The sequence below is a fragment of the Hyperoodon ampullatus genome (assembly GCF_949752795.1).
Source record: "Hyperoodon ampullatus genome assembly, chromosome: 2".
NCBI classification, from domain to species: Eukaryota; Metazoa; Chordata; class Mammalia; order Artiodactyla; family Ziphiidae; genus Hyperoodon; species Hyperoodon ampullatus.
In genome coordinates, this window is record NC_136915.1 from 18,644,290 (window position 1) to 18,666,414 (window position 22,125).

Sequence of the window (22,125 nt, forward strand, 5' to 3'; positions counted from 1 at the left end):
TTCCCCCGCCCTCCCCCAGGGTCCCCTTTCCCTGCCCCTGTCAGCCGCGCCAGACGCTCTCCGGCTTTGCAGCATTCAATAAAAATTCAGAAACATTTGGGCTGAAATCGCTGCTTTATCTGGAGGAGCCACAGCGCCGGGAGAGACCACTGCTGCGCGGGGGGAGCCCGGCGTCTCAGTCGCCGGAGCGCGCGACAGCTCCGTGCTCCAGCGCCCGCAAGGCCCCCGGGTGGCCCCGAGGACGCGGAGGGCTGGGGCTCCAGGAGCGCGCGCGGCCAGCTGGGGTCCCGGGCGCGCGCGGGGAGCGGCGGCCCGGCCGGGCTCCCCCCGCGCCCGCGGCTCAGGTGGGCCGCGCCCAGCGCTGGCGGAGCCCGGGTCCCCGTTCTGCCCGGGCTGGATGGCTCATTCTGCTGGCTGCGCGGTGGCGGCGGCTGTCTGTGCGCCGCGCCTCGCCGCTCCCCCCGGCCCCCCGAGCCCGGGGCGCGCGCTCCCGCCCGGGCCGCCCGGGCCCCGCGGCGCCGCGGCCCGAGGCCCCGGGAAGCGCAGCCATGGCCCTGCGGAGGCTGGGGGCCGCGCTGCTGCTGTTGCCGCTGCTCGCCGCCGTGGAAGGTGAGCGGGCGGGCGGGTGATGGGGGCGGGGAGCGGCCGGGCATGAGCGGCCGCCGGCGCCCACCTCCGCCCGGCGGCCCGCAAAGTTTGCCCCGGGGCTCGCGCCGGGCGCAGGTGGCCGCGGGGAGGTGTGTCCGGCCGCGCCGGGAGGCGCGGGCCCCACGGGCGCCCGGGAACGGCGGGCGCTGATTGACTGTGCCAGGAGGAGGCGAAGGGACCATCTTGCGGAGGCTTTGTAGCCAGCCCGGCGAGCGCCGCCCAGGGCCGGGGACTGCCCACGCGCGCTCGCCGCCCCCGGCCCGGCCGCCCCCTGCGCGCGGGCCTGGCCTTGCTCGGCACGGGGTGGAGGGGCGCTGGCCGCGGGGCCCGGCGCGCAGTTGGGGCTGGAAAGTTTGGCAGGGAGCGGAGGGAGGAAGGCACCGCGACTGGCTGGGGTGGGGGCTCCCGGTCCGCGCCCCCGGGATGGGGTCGGAGCCCCGAAGAGCGGGGACTGGCAGAGTGGAAGTGAGCGCGCCAGCACCCCGCTCTGGTGCCTGCCCATCGCCCGCGGCTTACAATGGGGTCCCCTCCCCTGGAGGACTACGGGGGGGGGGATGGGTCCGTGGGCATCTCTTGGCTGCGCGGGGTCTCCGGGCACCCCTGCCGGCCACCGCCCCGCTGGCGGCAGAGCTCAGAGTGGCCGCTGGAGCCCCGGGAACTCTCCAGCTGCCGCCAGGGCCGGACCAGATGCTCTTGCCATGTGTTGGCCTTGGCCAGGGTCTCTGGGCCGTCTCCCCATAGCCTCGTGTGTTGGTCCCACCCGACCCTCAAGGGGTCAGGGTGTCTGCCAAGTCTCCTGAGCCAGCTTGCTCTGGAGGGAAAGTTAGTGGGGTCTGGGTGTGTCCACCAGAAATGGACGAGCCTGTAGGGCAAGAAAGGAATATGGATAATGGTTCTCATGTGTACAGCTCTTTACAGTTTTCAAACCGCTTTACAGTTTATGAAGTACTTTGCACTATATGCAAAGTACTGTGGTTTACAACGTGCTGCACAGTTGACAAGGTACTTTAAGCTTTACAAAGTGCTTTCCCACCCACAGTTTTGTTGGATTCCCCAAAATAAGTCTTCCACGAAAGTCAGGTGGGTATGAATCTTACTTCCTTCTAGTAGAAAGGGAAACTAAGGCTCAGAAAAGTCAGTGTCTCACCCTGTGGTCGCTGGGTGATAAAAATAGAATGGGGATCTCAAGTCTCTGAAGCTTGTGCTCTGTTCATTTTGCTGGGTCTTCTTGTCCCTAAACAGGGTGACCTCTTCCAGGATTCTGCCACCATAGGACTGAGGGGTATCTTCATCTCGGGCCATTTGGGGATGATGTGAAGCCCCTTTCCTTCTTGCAGCTCAAAAACCCCAAAAATACAAAAACAAAAAAAACCTGATCGGACCAGGCATGGAGGCTGCAGCCTCTGGGAAAGGCGCAATGGGGGATACCGTGCTATAACTTTAGTTTCTCAGTAATGAGTGCTTTAGTGACCGCAGTTCAGGGGGTGGAGGGGTGTCCCTGGATGGCAGCCATAGTTTCTGGCACAGAGACAGCTGTCCTCTGGCTCCTGGAGGATTTGGCGGCTGCCTGAGGTTTCCCGGAGTGGGGCCACTGGGGCACCAAGGGTGCCACGGGCCCTGGGTGTGGAGTGCAGCCCTGAGGCCCGGTGCTGGTGGGAGCTCCCTGGAATATGGCTGAGGTACCACTTATTAGCTCTGGCTTTGGGGAAATGACTCATGCGTTGGCCCGCTATACATTGGGATGTTTACAGTATTATGGGGAGCTTGGCATAAATATTGCTATTCGGATTGTAGTCAGCGGTGCTGGAGGGGAAGAAAATTGGCCCCTCTCGTGTTGGAAAAGGCTTGGGTGTGTTTTTAATTACCGTGGGGTAGATGGAAGGGCCATGTCTGTCTGGTCATGGCCCTGGGAGGCAGTGGTCGGAATCTGGTGGGCTCTGGCCAGACTCGACCCAGGGCCCTGGACCCTGGACCCTGGACACAGGGCTGATCGGGTGCTGACGTCACAGGAGGGCATGGCTGCTTGGGCTGCCACTTGGGGGCAGGCTGGGAGGAGGGCTGTGGTCGGCACCCCAGACCTCGCTTCAGGCTCTTCCTTTGCCCCCTGGACACTAAGGAGTCTAATCCATTAGGGGTTAAGAAGGAGCTGGCCTAATGGAGAGGAAGGTCGTGCGAGGTGGAGGTCAGAGGCCCCACTTCTCATTTACTATGGGACCCTGGGCCGGCTCCCTTCCCTATAAGGGGGCTCAGCTTCTCTGGGTCTAAAATGTTCAACCTAATCTAGGATTCCATCATATGCACCCTACCTCCCTTCCCTGAGCTTCAGTTTTCTCATCTGTCAAGTGAGGGTAATCATGCCAATGATTAGGCGTGTTTGTGAGATTCAGACCAGATAATGGATGGCAAAAAGTCACCTTGAAGAACTGTGTGGCCTCTGGGGGATGGAAGATAGGGATGGAAGATGGGGATAGGCAGTGCTGTTCCTGACACAACCAGAAGAGACAGGATCCTCCCAGGAGCAGCACAGTCTGTAAAAACAGATCTGAAGCTTGGAGTGATGAGAGGGCAGCCCCTGGGGCTCCCAGTACCCAGAGACGTGTGGCCACCACTCCTGGCCCTTCCCCCTCCTCGTGCCCTGTAGTAACAAGGCTGTCCTGAGTGTTAAGGTCTAGGAAATCCCCAGCCTCTGAGAGAGGAGAGAGGGTGTGTGGTTTTTTTTTAGGGGGGGAGGGTCCCTGTGTCAGGATGGTGACTTCAGTATCTCTATCTCCCCCAAACCATGAGACCCTCCAAAGGAAACACAAGTCTGGAGCATCTGGCATGGGCACTTGGAGAGGATGGAAGTGCGCTAGGGACATGTCCAACAGAAGACCAGCCACTAGATGGAATCCAAAAGTTGAAGTCTAGAGAAAACCGATCTCCTCTGTACATTTGTTCTTTTGGTTTCCAAATATTTATGGAGCTTGTTCTCTAGCTGGTGTGGTGCTGGCTCCTGGCGCGGGCAGGGAGATAGGGGACAAACTGATGGGGAAACAGTTGGCAAGATATAATGTGGTATGTGTATCCCAAGTGCTGCCAGGAGGAAGTTGTAAACCACCTGGGAAAGCAGAGGCCGTTGATGGAAGCCGGTTACTTTGTCATTTATGGCTTTATTCTTTGCCTCATTTTCTTACTTCCCATTCTCTCTGCAACAGAACTTTGTCAGCCACCTGTCACATTAATGAACAGTGTTCCCAAAAGTTAAGGAGGTTATAACTTTGGGACTAAGAGGAGGCAAATTCTTTGCCTGGAAACAGCGTGTGTAGAGACACAGAGGCATGATGATTGGGTACTTACTTGGGTGTATCTGAGGGAGATGGGTGTTGAGGGCAGCAAAGGGGGATGAGGCTGAGAATGGAGAGCAGGGCTCGGATGGAAGGCTGAGGAGTTTGGACTTGATGCTGAGGGCAGTGGGGAGCCATTGAACGTTCTTGAGACATTGAGGGACCTGGCCAGATTTGTTTTTGGAAAGATCACTGGCTTCAGTGTGTGGGATATTCAGGTGAGCCAGACCCTGTCCTACACAGTCAAGAAAAGGCCAGCTTGTCTCTTCCTTGCTAGACTCTGAGCTCCCTGAGGGAGCTCATCTGGCTCATTTTTGTGTCCACAGTTGTGGTAAAAAGAGCTCCGTTCAAATGCCACCTCCCAGAGGCCTTCCCTGATTACCTCATCTAAAACAGGCTCAGTTCAGACACTTTCAATCTCTCCTGCTTTGTTTTACTTCAGAATACCCACTGCCATCTGAAATGGTATCAGAGATTTGTTGGTTTCCTTGTTTAGTGTCCATCTTGCCCACTAGACTGTAAACTCCAGGAGGGAAGAGGTTTTTGTCTGCCATGTTTGCTACGGCAGCCCAGTGCCTTGAACTGAGCCCAGTCACATAGCGCCCAGTAACGGAAAGACGTAATCAGCTAAGGAACGTTGAATGAATGAATGAAGGTTGAGTGAACAAATGAATGAACATATTATACTGTGTTATACAGTATGTATCCGGAGAATGATACAGAGATGGAGCAGAGAGTCATCTGGCTGGGGAGATGAAGGAAATCTTCCAGGAGGGAGAAGCATAGGGATGATGTGAGCAGGGGTCCAGAATGCAGGAAAATGGGGATAATGAAGAGATCAGTTCAGCCAGAGCTAAGGATTCAAATGGACCAGCAGCAGCTACGTGCTAGGTAAGTCCCCCTTCTTACAGGGGTTGAGGGAGCCTGCCTGCCCCTCCCCCTGCCATACACCTCTTGTCTCTCCCACTCCCAGCCCAGCCCTCTGCTTAGGCATTACCTATCTAAGACCCAGCGACCTTCAGTGGATTAATTTAGAATTGGTTTTTCTTTTATGTTTATTTCTCCTGCTTCTCATTTTTAAAGGAGGCTGCTTTCATGTATTCGTCTTAGCCAGGAAATCAGGGCTTAGATTTAAAGCCCGAATTCAAAAGCAAGTTGACTTCTTCATTCCTCCATCCATCTATATATTTTAAAAGAGTCACCAGGCACCTCCTTCATGTCAGGTGCTGGGTGGGAGAAGGGATTCCAGCTTTGGTGGGAAACAAGGCTGGTCAACTTCACTGACTGTGGAGTAGAGAAAAGGCACAGCCTTCTGGGCAGTCAGACCTGGGTTCAAATCCCAGCACTGCACACTGTGTGCCCTGGGCAAGGAGCTGGACACTGTGTCCTCAGGGGTTCTTGTGGACACCCACATAAAATGTCAGGCACGTGGCTATGTACAGTAGAGGCTGTTCTCAGCCCCACCAGGACCCTTTTCCTTGGAGTGCCTGTGGGTGTGGTCAGTGATGGCTGTGTCCTAATTTGCGCCGCCCCCGCTTTTTGGCATTTAGATTGTTCAGGCAACGAATCAGCCCTCTGTGTCTCCCCCAGCCCATCGCACAGGCTCCTAACTGCTCCTCAGCCTTGGGATGGTGACCCCGCAAGTGTGGGCAGGCCCGGAGCCCCATCTCTGCCTCCTTCTTCAGGGCCCTGTTGGGGGCAAATACTTGGTTCTTACAATGGCAGGGAACTGGGCGGGGGGGCTCTCAACTGGAGTCCACAGGCCTTCTTAGTTGTGGGGCTCTGGGGTCACCCTGAAATTATAATAGAACGTTGGATGTTAATGTGGATTTTCCAAGGAAGAGGGGCCTTAGCTTTCAGAAGATTCTCAAAACAGTTGTGAAAACACAAGCCTATACCCAGGCTCACAGTAGGGGGCTTGAGTCCTAGGTTGGCCCCGTGGCCCTGCTGCCAGCCCCCCTGCCCTGCTGCGGCCCCAGTCCCTCCCAGGGCATTGTCCTTCCTGGTGCCTTTGGCCCCCGCCACTTCATCAAGGTTTTGCATCAGCCCCAAAGCCAGGATGGGGGCAGGTTCTCTGGGCAGCTATGCTGGGTACTCAGCAAGGCCCAGGGTACCAGCTTGTCATCTCTGCCTGCCCAGAGCTCACCTGTGAGCTGGAGGTCAAACCCCTGCAGGCAGAGAGACCCCTAAAGGAAGGAGCAGATGGAGTTGGCTGGTGACAGGCCTGGGCTGGACAAGGCAGGGGGGCTGTGCTCCCTCAGAGGGTGGAGGGGTGAGACCAGGATGGCCTCCTGGCAGAGGTGGACCTGGCCTGCACCTCTGACCGAGGCCCCGTCCCATCTCGTGGCCTGGCCTGCTCGCCTGACTTAGCTGGAGATTAGGTAGATCCGGATCGAGGCCAGGGATCTGTATTTTTAACTTACTCCCCAGGTCTTTCCATTGGGCAGGCAGATTTGCCTCCCCCCCGACCCAGTGCCCTAAGATAAAACACAGGACTCCTGGGAAAGAGGAAGAGAAGCCTCAGCAGGAAACTGGAAAAGACTGAAATGCAGTGAAATCAATCAGTTAGTGCCCACCAGCCCAGGCTGCCTGCCTGCTGGTGAACGGAGGGAGGCTTGGCTGGGGGAGGGCAGGGCAGGGAAGAATGTTTGCACACCTCTCAGGGGTGGAGTGGGCCGTTGATCGTGACAGCACCTGGAAGCTTCCTGATTGGGATGAGCTGTCTGATAAGGCTGCCTTGAAAGCATTTTAGGGTTTTAGGGCCTTTTAAAGCAGGTGCCTTCCGGAGGGTGGAGAGGGGACACCTGTCTCCCCAGTGCTCCTGTGTCACCTGGGGGGCTTGCCTAGACCACCTCAGCCTGGGCCGTGAGCTTCCTGGAGCCATCTGCAGCCCCGCTGCAGTCCCCTGGGGGTAGGGGTATCCTCAGGGAAGAGACCTTGTCTGCTCTGTGGCCTCGAGCAAGTGATGTACTCTTTGAGCCTCAGTTTCCTGATCTGTCAACGGGAGATACTGCCTGTCAGAGGCTCGTGGTGAGGGTTAAATGAGGTCCTGTATACAGTGGCCAGCAGAGCAGCCTGACCCGCGGCTGTGCCCGTATTCATCAGTTGTCATTACTATGAAATGCCAGCACCCTTACTCCTTGCCGGAGTACTTGCTCCTTTCTCTGAAATCCCAGAGCCCTTCAGGCAAGCCCTGACCACTCTCTCCCTTGTTCCATAAACAGCATAGCCTGGGGGTTACAAGGATGTCTGGAGTCAGACTGTCCTTTACTTTGTGTCCTCTGGTCAGTTTACTTAACCTCTCTGAGCCCTGGTTCCGTCACTTCCAAAATGGGGATAATAATAGTTCTTGAGGTGGTGGTGAGGAACGAATGGGTTAATCCATGAAAGATGAAGCTGACAGACTGAATGTGTCCCTCATGTGTGATGAGCACGCAGTAAATATTAACGGGGGCTATTATTTTTCGAAACCAGTGGGAAACCGGATTCAGAGTAGGGGGACGTGGGTGCTGTTTTACTAGGGGACTCTCTCTCCAGCTCTCCCCCTCTTCACTTAACCCCAGGAAAAAGCCAAAGGTTCAGAGTTAAGTTCTGAGTCTATGTAACTTTTGCTGAGTAGTTGAAAGGCCCCTCTAGCCTGCCTCTCTGGTTCCCATCCAGGTTTTCCTCAAGGGTCCATCCCCACCCCAATTCAGCCTCCCTAATCCTAGGAAAGGGACAAGGTCTTCTATAGCTGTGCCCTCCTTCTTGGCCCTATCTGTGCCTGCCAGGCACCAACTTCCATACATGATAATGATAACAGCTCTTAGCTCTGCTAAGGGCATTGTATATGTCATCTCATGCAGTTGCCCCAACAGCCTACCCAGTGCTTTTACTATTATGCCCACTTTACAGATGTGGAAACTGAAGCTCAGAAAGTGACTAGCCCAAGGACACATAACTAGGGAGTGGGAAGCAGGGATTTGAACCCAGGTCTGGAGGACTTTGAAGCTCATGCTCTTCACCGCCCTTCAAGTGGCCTCTGGAATGTATCTCCTGGCTCAGAGGAAATGCTTGGCTCTGGCGAGGGTCTCCAAGGCAGCTATCCAGCTCTGACTCCATCAACATCCTGAGATAATGCAAGCGGGAGGGTTCTGGAACTCACAAACCTGCCATAAAAATGCAATCTCTGTCATAATGGTCAGAATAATGTTGTTCTAACTTAGACAAATCGGGTGTTAACTCATTACATTGTAAGGGGTGCCTCCACAGAGAACTGAGGCTGTGGAACGGTCACAGGGCCATTCGTAGCTTGTATTTCTAAACCCGTTAGCTCATCGGGTTTTCACAGCAACCCAGTAAGTCGGCAGGAGCCATGGGGCCCATTTTAGAGATGGGGAAACTAAGGCCCGGGGGGATAACACGACTTGCACAAGGTCAGTGGCCAGAGCAAACTTGAAGCCCAAGGCCAGTCTCAAGGCCCAGAGAGCGTCAATCCAATTTGAATTCTTAGCCAACATTTAAAAATCAAGAGAGTTTACAGAGAAATCCTGTTTCTGGCTTTGTGAAAAGTCAGACAATCTGGCTTCCCTAGGCCCACATTCCCACATGGCCACAGTTGGCTGGAGCCGAATAGTGGCTGCCTCTTCAGATAGAACACGTGAACATGGGGGGTAGCTCACCACCACCTTGCGTCACACATTTGTGCTACTTGCCTGGCTCCTGTAGGGTTCAAGTTTGCCTCCTAGCTCTGACCCTGTCTCTCTTGTGATCTGGGGTAAATTGCCTCTCCTCCCCGGGCTTCAGCTACCTCCTCTCTAAAATGAGGAAGTGGGACTCAGTGGTTTTGGAGGCGCCTTCCAGCTCTGGGATTCAATGCCCAGTACCAGGCTCCAAGCAAGGGAGGAGAGAGCTGGAGAAAGGACAGGGCTCTGCCCCTGGGAAGTGTATCAGTTATCCATTGCTGCCTAATAAGCCACCGCAAAACGTACTGTCTCAAAACAACAGTGATTTAGTATTTCTCCTGGTTCCGTGGATTGGCTGGGTGAGGCTGGGCATTTATTCTGCTCCATGTGGTGTCAGCTGGGAGCACTCCTGAGCTTGCCCTCAGCGAGGCTGTGCCGGAAGGTCTGCCGTGGCCTCACCCACATCTCTGAGGCCCTGGTAGGGAAGGCTGGAAGACCGGGCTCCCTCTCTCCCTCCTCAAGATCTCTCACTGCTCAGTAGTCTACACTGAGCCTTCCCTGGCGGATGGCTCCTAAGAGGGTAAAGCAGAAACCGTAAGACTTCTTGAGGCCTGGGCTATAATGTCACAAAACATCACCCCTGCGGTCAAAGCAGGTCACAAAGCCATCTCAGATTCATCCCAGGCTTCCTCATCCAGTTCAGGGAGAGGGGAAATACACTGGGCTTGATTTTCTGTTCCATCGTTAAAGGGAAGCGCCATTTCCTGCTAACGGTTTAACACACAGCATTTGCCTGTGCGTTGCCCATAGTCTTCAGAGCGTCTTTGGAGGTGATGTTCAGTGCCCCCTGCCCCCCGCCCACTCCACCATGTGCACACATCTCCTTGTGCTGTGGGCCAACCTGTGGTCCAGACTTAGCTGTAGGCCCCCTTCACGGGAGGCGGCTTTGTGTTTAGCGACGGCAGGTATAGTTGGTGGCCGCATGGGAGACAGTCTACCACCGGGACCGAGAGGGCAGGGACTCTCCACTTCACCTCGTCCCCTGCTCCGCCCAAGGCCTGGTGCATGATAGGCGCTAAAGAGATGTTTGTGCAGCAAAGGAACCTACAAATTAATTACAAATAATAACCCAAGTCATAGCTATTCAAGACCAGGCATGAGGAGGAGGCCCTGGGCTGGTGGGATTGAATTTGGAGGATGGGACCAAGGTGCCCTTGTGGCTTGGAGCAGGTCACATCGCCCCTCTGGGCCTCAGTTTTCTCCTTGGTAAATAGGGGATCATGATTTAACCACCTCAGAAGGCTGTTCCAGGGAGCAGCTGTGTTCTTCATTCAACCGTAAAAGAACCTGTAATGATGTGACTGTGGTTTGTCACTCCTGCCTTGGCCAGGGGCCACTATAGGAGCAGGGAAGCACTGGAGGAAACCTGAATGTCTAAAGGCATTGGTTGACCACTTGCTGTTAAACCTAAGTCTGGACTACAGGTTGGCTGAGAGCACGTGGAGATGTGTGCACATGGTGAAGTGGGTGGGGACCCAGCTCTGAGCAGTGCCTTCAAAGATGTGTTGAAGACCGTGGGCAACACATAGACAACTTTTATTGTCAAACCATTAAGCAGGAAACAGGGCTTCTGTTTGCTGACTGAACAGGAATCAAGCCTACACAGATAATATATTTTGTTCACTTTTCCTTTTAATTATATGTGGGGAAGGGGCATTTTATTTTATTTTATTTTTTAAAATATTTATTTTATTTATTTTGGCTGCGCCACATCTTAGTTGCAGCATGCGGGATCTTTAGTTGCGGCACGCGGGATCTTTAGGTGCGGCATGCGGACTCTTAGTTGCGGCATGCATGCGGGATCTAGTTCCCTGACCAGGGATCGAACCTGGGTCCCCTGCATTGGGAGCACGGAGTCTTACCCACTGGACAACCAAGGAAGTCCCTACACAGATAATATAAACACATAATAAATCATAAGAGTCCTTCTGATACACCTTAGCCTATCTTTTATTTTTAGAAACACTAAAAATATGTTTGGGTATGTTTCTTGTTTGCACAAGGGGAGCTGAATTATTATTTGGGGTCTAGTTTTGTTACCCAAAGTCTAAGTCTTATTCTTTTAGTAAGTGAGTTAAGACTGCTCATGTTTTTTGTTTTTTGTTATTTTTATATAAATTTATTTATTTTCATTTTGGCTGCGTTGGGTCTTCGTTGCTGCGCATGGGCTTTTCTCTAGTTGCAGCGAGCGGGGGCTACTCGTCGTTGCGGTGCACGGGCTTCTCATTGCGGTGGCTTCTCTTGTTGTGGAGCACGGGCTCTAGGCACGCGGGCTCAGTAGCTGTGGCTCATGGGCTCTAGGGCACAGGCTCAGTAGTTGTGGTGCACAAGCTTAGTTGCTCTGCGGCATGTGGGATCTTCTTGGACCAGGGCTCAAACCCATGTGCCCTGCAGTGGCAGGCGGATTCTTAACCACTGCACCACCAGGGAAGCCCCTGCTCATGTTTATTGATGTAACTGATATGTTTGGTCTCAACTCTGTTGTGATATTTTATAATATTGTGTATTTTATTTGCTGTGCTTCTTTTTCTACAAGATGTGAATTCTTTACTCTGGTTTATTTAAATACGTTTGGTATTTAGGAAGGTTTTTGATTTTGTTCTGGTGGTAACCTTTGTACTTATTCCTTCTTTCTTCTGCAGTGTCTAACCTGCTCTTATAGCATCCAGTGTGTTTCTTCTCTCTAGAATTTCCATTTGTGTCTTTTTTATATCTTTCTTGTCTCTACTGAACAGATTCAGTCTTTTCCTTCTTAAACATATTAAACAGTTATATTAAAATAAATAAATAAATAAATCCCAAGAGTCCTGGCCGGAGACCCCAGACTCACAAGCTGTCTGGGTTGTGAATGAGTGAGGTGAGCTGGGCGTTCAACAAACAGCAGTGCCCCTGGGAGAACGCATATCTTGTCTAAAGAAGGCAGGTGCTACCCACTCTTGACCGTGTTGCTGTGCCGGGATTGGGGCTCAATTTTGCCAGATCTTCTGGTTTGTAAAAAAATTTTTTTAATTAATTAATTTATTTTATTTTATTTTTGGCTGTGTTGGGTCTTCGTTGCTGCGCGCGGGCTTTTCTGTAGTTGTGGCGAGCGCGGGCTACTCTTTCTTGCGGTGCATGGGCTTCTCATTGCAGTGGCTTCTCTTGTTGCGGAGCCAGGCTCTAGTTGCGCAGGCTTCAGTAGCTGTGGTTCACGGGCTCAGTAGTTGTGGCTCGTGGGCTCTAGAGCACAGGCTCAGTAGTTTTGGCACACGGGCTTAGTTGCTCTGCGGCATGTGGGATCTTCCCGGACCAGGGCTCAAACCCGTGTCCCCTGCATCGGCAGGTGGTTCTTAACCACTGCGCCACCAGGGAAGCCCTGGTTTGCAAAATTCTGATGTTTATGGAAAAACTGGTTTTTAAATGTTTGCTCAGTTTATTCTAAAATATAGTCCTGGCCAAACCAATTCATGTTTGCTGGCTGGATTTGGCTCCCTGGCTGGCAGTTTACAAGCTCTAGTTGAGGTGTTGCGGGGAGAGAAGTAGTAAGGGTGTTGTTACACTCCATTTTACAGATGGAGAATTTGAGGTTCAGAGAGCTGAAGTGACTTGCCTAAGGTCAGTGAAGGTGTCAGAAATGCTGGTAGGCAGTGAAGGTGTCAGAAATGCCTCATAACCTTGGACTGGGGAGTCTTTTTTCCTGGAATTTCCCTCCATGGTTTCTGTTTCCCACCTTCCAGAACAATCCAGGTGCAGAAGCCCCTTCTTGCAGGCATCTGCCATGTTTGAAGGCAGAGAGCATGTCTTCCTTCAATTTCTTCTTTGAGGGCAGAGTTGGTGGAATGGAAGGCTCGTGGTCTTGGAGTAGAACCATGCCAGGTTGGACCTCTGGCTCTGATACTTACAAACAGCCTGACCTTGGCCCTTTTAACTTACCTCTTTGCACCTCAGTTTCTTCCATGGTAAAATGGGGTTAGGAAAGCTTCCTAGAAGAGGTGACTTCTAAGATGCTTAATAAGGAAGAGCCAGGCGAAGAAGTGGCAAGGCAGGCATTCCAGGCAATGGGACATCAACAAAGATCCGAATGGGAAGCCCGTGAGTGTGTGATGTATTTGGGGAGCTGGGAAGGGCCCTGTGTGGCTGAGAACAGGGCATGCCAAGCATTGGGGCGGGGTACAAGCTGCCTGGCCCCAGCAGGGAGAGAGTGTGGGGTCAACATTCCCATTATGGCGACGACATATGTCCACAGCACCAACTTGTCACTTGGCCTGAGTCCATGGGAAGCCGGAAAGACAAAAAGCATCTGAAACGTGTAAGTGGGGAGAAAGCGGCTTAGCGCACAGTGGGATGCGTCCGCCTGAATGGGGCTTCTCCACCTCTCACGGGGAGGCAGAGCCTGGGAACAGCCCTGGCCAGAACCCGTGGGGCCTTTCTGGAACCCACGAAAGGCTGTGGCCCAGGGAGTCTGTTCGAGTTGGGGCCCCGGCTGGTACGTCCTCTCCCCTGTCCCCATCAGTGTCAGCTGTCACTCCCCACGGCCTCAGATGGCAGCTCCTGCGGCTCTCGGGAGAACAGTCGAAAGCGCTCCTGAGATGCCAAGGAGGCCCTGATGCTGGGTGTCCCCTAGCCGCCCGGAAGCCCAGCCACGCCAGCAAAGTTCAGGACTCCCTTCTGACTGGCGCCTTCTGGAGTTGAAAGGGTTCCGATGAGGCCGGGCCCCTTGGCCTGGGTCCAGGGACATAGGCAAGGCAGGAGACGGCTGGGGCAAGATCCTGGACTTTGGAGACAGTCAGACTGTTTAAATCCTGGCTTCTCCACGCACCAGCTGTGTCACCTTGGGTAGGTCATTTCCTCCTTGGCCTTAGTTTCATCTGGAAAATGAGGATAATATCACCGATAAAAGAGATAATGTATGAAAAGCAGGTGTTTACCCAACCTCTCCTAGCCTCAGTTTCTCAGTGGTTTAGTGATTTATAAGAGTAGTGGTAATAATAACAGTAGCAACAAGCATTTATTGAGGGCTTGCTAGAGACCAGGAACTGGGTTTAGTGTTATTATTGCCTGCATCCTATAGATGAAAAAATTAAGGCTTAGAGAAGGTAAATAATTTGCCCACCGTCATTCAGCCAGTAATGGTGGAGCTGGAATCTAAATCCAGGCAGCCTGGGCTTCCCTGGTGGCACAGTGGTTAAGAATCCGCCTGCCAATGCAGGGGACGTGGGTTCGAGCCCTGGTCCGGGAAGATCCCACATGCCGTGGAGCAACTAAGCCCGTGCACCACAACTACTGAGCCTGCTCTCTAGAGCCCACCAGCCACAACTACTGAAGCCCGCGTGCCTAGAGCCCATGCTCCACAAGAAGAGAAGCTACTGCGATGAGAAGCCCGTGCACTGCAACGAAGAGTAGCCCCCGCTTGCCGCAACTAGAGAAAGCCCGTGTGCAGCAACGAAGACCAAAAATAAATAAATAAAATAAATAAGTTAAAAAATAATAATAATAAATAAATAAATTCAGGCAGCCTGACTTCAAGATAGATTGACAAAGAGCTGATTTCTTTTCTTTCCTCCTTTTTTTTTTTTTTTTTGGCTGCGCTGGGTCTTCATTGCTGCACGCAGGCTTTTCTCTAGTTGTGACGAGTGGGGGCTACTCTTTGTTGCGGTGCACGGGCTTCTCTCATTGCATGGCTTCTCTTATTGTGGACACGGGCTGTAGGCGCGCAGGCTTCAGTAGTTGTGGCTGGTGGGCTTCAGTAGTTGCGGCTCACGGGCTCTAGAGCACAGGCTCAGTAGTTGTGGCGCATGGGCTCAGTTACTCCGCTGCATGTGGGATCTTCCCCGACCAGGGATCAAACCCGTGTCCCCTGCATTGGCAGGCAGATTCTTAACCACTGTGCCACCAGAGAAGTCCCTCTTTTCTTCTTTTTGGTATTTCAAACATACAGAAAAATTTTAAGTAAAATAAACACCCATATATCCTTCACCTAGATTCAACATTTGTGACCATTTTGCCACATTTGCATCCCTCTTTGTATGGGTGTATGTGTATGTATGTGTATATTTTTTTCTGAACCATTTGAACATAAATTGCTGACATGGACAAAGAACTAATGTTGACTGGGAAGTGATCCATGTATGTCTAAGATCACTTTGCCTGGCACACAGGAGGGCTTGAATATTGGCAGCAGTTAGGAAGAATAGAATACCTACAGCCGACCAAGGGATCCCCCTGTTTTACCTTATTCAGTGCTCGATGTGGCCTAGGAGGGAACCGTTAGCGGTGTCTTCATTTTCAGAAGAAGGAAGAAAGACTCAAAGGTTAAGTAACTTACAGCAAAATGTGAGGTTGTGATTTACACCTGTGTCTACTTGACAGCAAAACCTGTCCCACAAAACTTTGGGGGCCCACTTTTCTCCCCATCAGGTTTACCTCTATTGTAGCCACCAGAGCACAAGCCAGGGCAGCATGTGGCAGCTTTGCTCCCAGCTGTAGTTGGACATGGCCCTTTCTCTCTGGGGATCGAGGGGAAATTATAGAGGCAGATGGACTTGGAAAAGTTGGGGACTGGCCCAGTGTTCACAGTTAATCAAGTGGTTATGAGGACTCAGGCCTTGGGACTTCTAGAATACACCATTTTTTGTTTGTTTGTTTTTTGGGTTTTTGTTTTTTTTTGCGGTACTAGGGCCTCTCACTGTTGTGACCTCTTCCATTGCGGAGCGCAGGCTCTAGATGCACAGGCTCAGCGGCCATGGCTCACGGGCCCAGCCACTCCACGGCATGTGGGATCTTCCCAGACCGGGGCACGAACCCGTGTCCCCTGCATAGGCAGGCGGACTCTCAACCACTGCACCACCAGGGAAGCCCCACCATGCTGTTTTATGTTGCCCCCTTGCCTGGGTACCCTTCTCACCTTCTTCCTCTGGCTAATTCTTGCTGCGTATTAAGACCAAGTTTGAGTGTCTCCTATTTGAAGCCTGCCCTGACCTCTCTGACCCCTCCCGCTTCTATGTGTAGTGTTGGACTGTCCTTGGTGACTTCTGTGTTCTTGGTGGCACTTTGTATGTACCTGTTTTATATTGCCTAGGTTAGATCATACTGGATACTGTGTCAGCATGTCTGGTTTACCCCCAACCATACTGAGAGATCCTCAATCATCCTGGTTGAATAGAGTACAGTTGGAGAACTAAATAGCTGAGCAGTTGGATGGTAGCTTGAGTGATTGATGGCTGGATGGATAGAGAATGAGGGCATGGATTGCATGGTTGGATGAATGATGGGCAGGTTGATAGGTGGATAAATGGATAGTGATAGAGAGATAGAGAGATAGATAGAGAAAAGGATGGTTTGATGGAGATTGCATGGATTGGATGGATGGAGGGATGGTTGGATGGTTGAATGGGTGGAGGGATCATTGGATGGATGGATGGATGGATAATGGCAGATAGTTGGTTGGATAAATGGATGGAAGATTGAACAAACACAAAAAACCAGAGCACATTTCTCAGATTCCCTTTGGCATCTAGACTGTGATATTTCCTTATTCTACACTTTCTGGACTTAGAAAGAGCTGGCAAACAGCACACTCCCCAGGTTTGGAGAAACCTTCTGAGACATTGACTGTGGTTTTGCCAAAGTTGCTGCACTGGGGAGTTCCAGAAAAGTTGGCCCCCAAAGTGAATTTCTGTAAAGTAAATCCTATTTTCCCATTGACTTGTCTCACAGTTTTGGAGCTGTGTTCCTGCTGTCAGGAGCTGGTACTCTCAGAGGCTGGTGGCAGGTGGGGGAAGAGCTTGAACCCCCAGGGGCATCAGCTGCTCTGAGCTTCCACTCACTCAACCTTGAGAGCAGCCTGATGCTGGCCAGGAGCACAGGAGCTTAGAGCCAGGGGAACAGATTTGGCATCTGGTCCCAGAAGCCTCAACTTCCAGTAGGATGCTATGCTGCTAGGCTCCTAGGGTAGCACACTCAGTCTCCTCCAGGCATATCTGTTTCCATTCATCTGTCCATACATCCTTCCTTCTTTCCCATAATCCTAGCTTCCTTCCTTCTCGCCATTCATCCATCCTTTTATTCTGTCTATCCATTCAACCATCATTTATGAAAGCCTCCAGGGTGCTGGGGGACATAGAGGGGAATGAATCAGAATTGACTTTCTCCTGTTAAGTTATATCCCAGCAGAGGGATGGGCGATGTCTCCTTCCTCTTCCTCCTTTTCCATCTCTTTCCCTTCCCCTTCTCTTCTCTTTCTCCTATTTCTCTTCCATTATCAACATCATCATCATAGCAGCCTCTCACCACTGAGTCCCTATTAAGTACTGGGTACCATACTAGCTGCTTTTCTGACACTTTCTCATTCCCCTCAATAACCCTGCATCATAGTTATTATCACTGATTTTGCCAATAAAAAAGCAGGTTCAGAGACGTTTGGTGAAGTGATAAATACTTGGGTGTAATGGAATTTGTTGAGTGCAAAGGGGAAATGTCTTCCATCCTGGGCTGGTGGAAGGCATATTTAGCCCAGTAGGATTTTTGACCCATGGTAAATGGAATGGAGGGCATTCTTAGCAGAGGGGACAGCTTGAGCAAAGGCCGAGAGGGATGGGTTTGTAGAAGCCACAGTGAATGAAACTGTGTGAAAGAAGGAAAAGGGAGATGAGGCTGGGGGAGAAGGTTTGAGCCAGGTAAGAGAGGCCTTGAGTAACAAGGCCTCTCTTGTGTTTGAACTTGATACTGGGAAGTTCCCTGCTGGGAAGCAGGGAAGGGTTCACGAAGATGGCCATGGGGGCTAGTGTGGGGGGAGGATCCAGAGCGGGGAGGGGCAGGCTGGGAGGGGTGTGTGTGGTCTGGCCCGGATTAAACCAGACCCTGGGTGCAGGCTAATCCTGCCCAGCCAGCTCCTCTGGTCATGGGAGGGGACAGGATGTAGGGAACATACTGAGGGGGGACCAGAATGGTGGGGACCATGGCAGAGTGAACATGTCAGGGAGGGCAGCTGCCTGGCCCATTGCTTCCCTCCTGGAAGCCCTCCAGCTTCTCCAGAGAGCTCCTGGGAGCCTGTCCGACCCCACCCGCTTCACCCCTTGGTGCCAGGGAAAGGTTGTAGACACCTTGCTGGGGCTCAGCAATTCCACAGAGCCTAGCCAACCCAGGCAGCACACCAGGAACGATCCCAGAATGCAAAATACTAGAGCCGGACTTGTGGGGAAACTGAGGCCCAGAAGGGGACAGCACCTGCCCGAGGTCACACAGGGCTGGTTGCAGGCCTGGAACTAGGTCTGCACCCGCTAAAAATCTTTCCAAGGGAGATAAAACCTTTAAAACCAGTGGCTCCCTTTTCTAGCTGTAGAGACTTGGATAAATTATTTAACATCTGCCTCTAGCCCTTTTGAGAATAAGATGGGATAAAAATAAATAATGGGCATCTAAAAAATGACTTAACCATTCTGACTTTCAGCTTGTCCTTCTGTAAAATGGCAATAATAATAACGACAAAAACAAAACATCATTTAGTCATTGTCCTCCCCGTAAGAATGTAAGCTTCATGAAGGCAGGGATTTTTGTCTCTTGTTTACAAGTGTCCGGCATGGTGCCTGGGACATAGTAGGTGCTCAGTAATCCATGAATGAATGAATGAATGAAGGAGGACTAGCCATCATGTATGGGCTCCCTACAGTGTGCCAGGCACACAGCCCTTTACATGTCGAATCCTGCTTAATCCTCACAACAACCCCATGGAGTAGGTATGATTATCCCCACTTTACAGATGGGGAAACTGAGGCTCATATGACTTGCCCATGGTCACAGGGTTCCTGGGCGATGGAGCTGAGATTAAAGCCCTGCTCTCTGTGGCCCTGCAGGCTGCAGGGCTGCACAGCTGCCGCAGAGCTGAGTGAACGCCGTGGTGTTTCTGGCACCTGTTTCAGAGCCTGGCCCAAAGCAGAGGCTGGATGTATGGTGTCCCTTGCCCCGTTCTCCCTGGTCCCCTTCCCTGGACCTCAGTTTTCCCATCTGGAAAGCTCCATGGATGGACTCTTACCTTCTCAGGGTGCTTGCACATGGACCACCCACACTAGGGAGGATGCTCCCACAGCTAATAACTCTAGATTGTCCAGGTGATTGTGACCAACCCCCATCCCAAAGGGAAAAGACCTGGAGGTTTCTCCACATTCCCTCCCCCTCCTGGGACTGCAGCACCTCCCTGGTCTCTTCGCTAGCTTCCCGAGGGGCCCCGAACTGGAGGCCAGACGGATCCGCCTGGATGGCAGCACCCGGAGGCCTTTTGGGAGGGGCGTGTTCCCCGCTGCCTGGCGGCGTCCGTCCCAAGGTGCGAGGCTCCAGCTGCACGCGGCAGGCCAGGCTGCTGCTCTGTCTGGAGCACTGCTCAGAGAAACAAACACAGCTGTGTTTATTCCAGAAATTACACATCCTGATAATCTGCTCACTCGGGATAATGCCTCCCAGTTAGGATCACAGGGGGAGCCATGCCGAGTTTCCTGAATTTCTGGGCAGATTTTAATTCTCTGTGACAACTGTGCTGTTGGGCCGACCTTGGCCAGCGGGTAGACCTCAGCCAGCGGGCACCAAGACACCTTTGGAATGTCCTGTCTTGAGGATGGTCGGCATTCTCACCTGGGCATGAGATGCTGGGAGGAGAGGACCTTTTGCCTTGACATCTCCAAATTGGGAGACTTGAGCCTGACCCGCCCCCACCCCCCACCCACCAAACCCTGGCCACCCTGGGACAAAGAGACACACAGACCTATTTTAGGAGAACATGACCTGGGATTGGATTTTGAATCTAATCATGCTATTTCTCTAAAACATTTCATGACTTCCTGTTGCTTTCAGTATAAAGACCCATCCTCCCCATAACCCAGAGGCCCTGCTTAGTCTGGCTGCTGCCCATTTTCTGGCTTATCTCCATCACCCACCTTGGTCTAGCAGTTCTACCCACTCTGGCCTTTCAATTCCTTACACTCCCTAGGCTTCTTCCCACCACAGGGCCTTTGCACTGGCTGATTCCTCTAGGCTGATTGCTTTGCTTGTCACCTGGACAACTCTCACCCATCCTCCACTTTTTCAGAGAAATTTTCCGTAAGCTCTCAATAGTTCCACAGGCGGATCTTTTACAGCAAGGGTCCCCAACCCCTGGCCATGGAAAAATTGTCTTCCACGAAACCGGTCCCTGGTGCCAAAAAGGTTGGGGACCGCTGTTTTACAGCATTTGTCAAAGTCATAATTGTAAAATAATTAATGTTGTTTCTTTGATCGTCTCTCTTTCTCTCCTACCCAATAATACACTCCATAAGAGGAGGAACCATGATTCAATTGCTTCATCGCTAGATTCCCGGGCCTGCCATAGAGCCTGGCCCATAGTAGGTGCTCAATAGCTATGTATTGATTGGAAGACCGAAGGAAGGAAGGAAGGGAGGAGGGTGGGTGGGTTCTCGGGATAACTGAAAGGAGGATACGCTTCTGTTTGTTCTTCTGGGTGACAGTTGGCAAAGTGCTGTGACATCCATCATCTCCCTTTAATTGAAGAGACTGGTATTGAAGTCCGCGGGGGCTTGGCAAGCCCCAGGGTGGGGGTGGGGATCCGAAGTGAATCAGACATCATGGGTCTTGCCCTCGGAGCTCGCACACTGGATGTGCACAGCCCCCTGGGAGGAAGGCCCACTGGGATTGTTCTTCTAGATGGACGGATGAGGCTTCTGCTACTCAGAAAGGGGGAAGTAACTTGGTGGGGCCACTCACTCAGTGGGTAAGTGGGGACAGACGTACACTCATCTGGTGGACTTCAAGTCTACTGACCCTTCCCCTCTTCTCTCTGGCACTCCGATGGGTGGTACCAAGGGGTCCCTGGCCTCTGGGGGCCTGCAGCCTGGTGCCTTGACATCCAAGCCTCTAACCAGCTGTGTGACTGTGGACGAATTACAGTGGGCCATGCAGACTGTCCTGCCCCGTGGAGCTTTCCTTCTAGTGGGAAAGACTGGAGATAGTATCTAGTGAGCAGGTTAGGTGTTGGTGATGCTAAGGAGAAAAATGAAGGGAAGGGGAGCCACGGTCCGGACTTGGCTTCTACCTTGAGCAAGATTCCAGCAGCTCAGGGTTTTGAGGAGGTGACAGGATCTGACTTGTGTTTAGAAAGCATTGCTCCGGCTGTGGTGAAGGGAAGAGACTGCGGGGGCACGAGCAAAAGCAGGGGACAGGGAGGAGCCTCTGCACAGGCCAGGCAGGTGGTAGTGCTCGGACTGAGGTGGTGGGAGTGGGAACCAGTCAGTAGATGGCCCTGGCTTTGCTGGTTTGTGGGAAGGTGCAGGGGTGAGGAAGCACCCTGCATCTCTCCTCGTCCTGACCCTTCACCCCCTCCTCCTACCCCAGGAGGCTCTGTTGGTGTTTGTGATGTGGAAGCATCTGTCTTGTTTCTAACATAAATTAATAAGTTATTGACAACTCAATCTCCTGGCAGCTGTGTTGGCAACTGAGGCATGTGCTGGACGGTTCTGGCTGGGGCTGGAAGGCAAGGGGGAGGGGGAGGGCCTGGCCTGGGTCCAGGTCCAGCCTTTGTCAAGACCCTCTGGGTGACTTTGCTCAAGTCCCTTCACCTCCTGGGGCGATGGTTCGTCCATCTGTAAAACGGGAGGATGAGACTTGGCACCTTCTGCCCTGGCCGCCATAACCTCATGGCCAGCTCCTTGGATCTACATATATTAAGCGCCTACTGTGTGCTGGTCTCCTTAGGGCAATACAGAGAGGACTGTGCCTTTTTGCCATCCTCAAGGAGGTCAGAGTCAAAGTGAGAAGACTGGGTTAAACAAAAGCCATGTGTTGGGCCCAGGATGATTAAATAATGCACAGCCACGGGCAGCCGACCAAGGGGCTCTGCAAACACACTTGCTGGGTTCAAGTCTTGGTGTCAGCTCTTACTAGATGTGACTGCCCTGGAGCCCCAGTTTCTGTATCCGTAAAATGGGGATAATAATAGTCCTATTGAGGTTGTGGCACATAGTAAGTGCTCAGTAAATGATCATCATTGTGTAGAGGGCAGGCACAGAAGGCAGAGCTGGGAATGCCTTTGTCCAGACTGTGCCCCTGACCCAGTCCACATCCAAGGAGATTGCCTGATCCTCGGTTCCAGCAGTCCTAGGGTTCACCCCTGGGTCTCAGGACCTACAGCACTGGGTAGCAGTGACCCCGGGAGACAGTGCCCTCTAAAAGAAAGGACTCGGCTCCAGGGTGCAATAGACCATTCGCAGGCTGTGTGACCTCAGGCTGGGACACAGCCTCTCTGAGCTCCAGAGGTGATAAGTGTCCCCATCTGTGCCTCCCAGGGTTGCTTAGGGATGAAACAAGAGCCCATTTGGAAAGGGCTCAGAGGGTGGGGCTCAGCTTCCTTCTGCCCAGATGCCAGTTGCCTCCCAGGTGTGCGAGCCAAGAGCTGCAGGGGCCTAGGGAAG

General features: G+C 52.6%; 1 protein-coding gene across 4 annotated transcripts in view; it reads left to right on the forward strand.

Moving 5' to 3' along the window:
• Positions 1-548: 548 nt before the first annotated feature.
• EPHB2 (EPH receptor B2) overlaps positions 549-22,125 on the forward strand; it is a gene marked incomplete at both ends in the record, with an annotated part of 185,769 nt that continues 164,192 nt past the window's right edge. For all 4 annotated transcript variants that reach the window (XM_079698729.1, XM_079698730.1, XM_079698731.1 and 1 more), the window contains one exon: positions 549-609. In XM_079698729.1, the coding sequence (XP_079554855.1) occupies positions 549-609 (61 nt within the window). The remainder of the gene's footprint in view (positions 610-22,125) is intronic.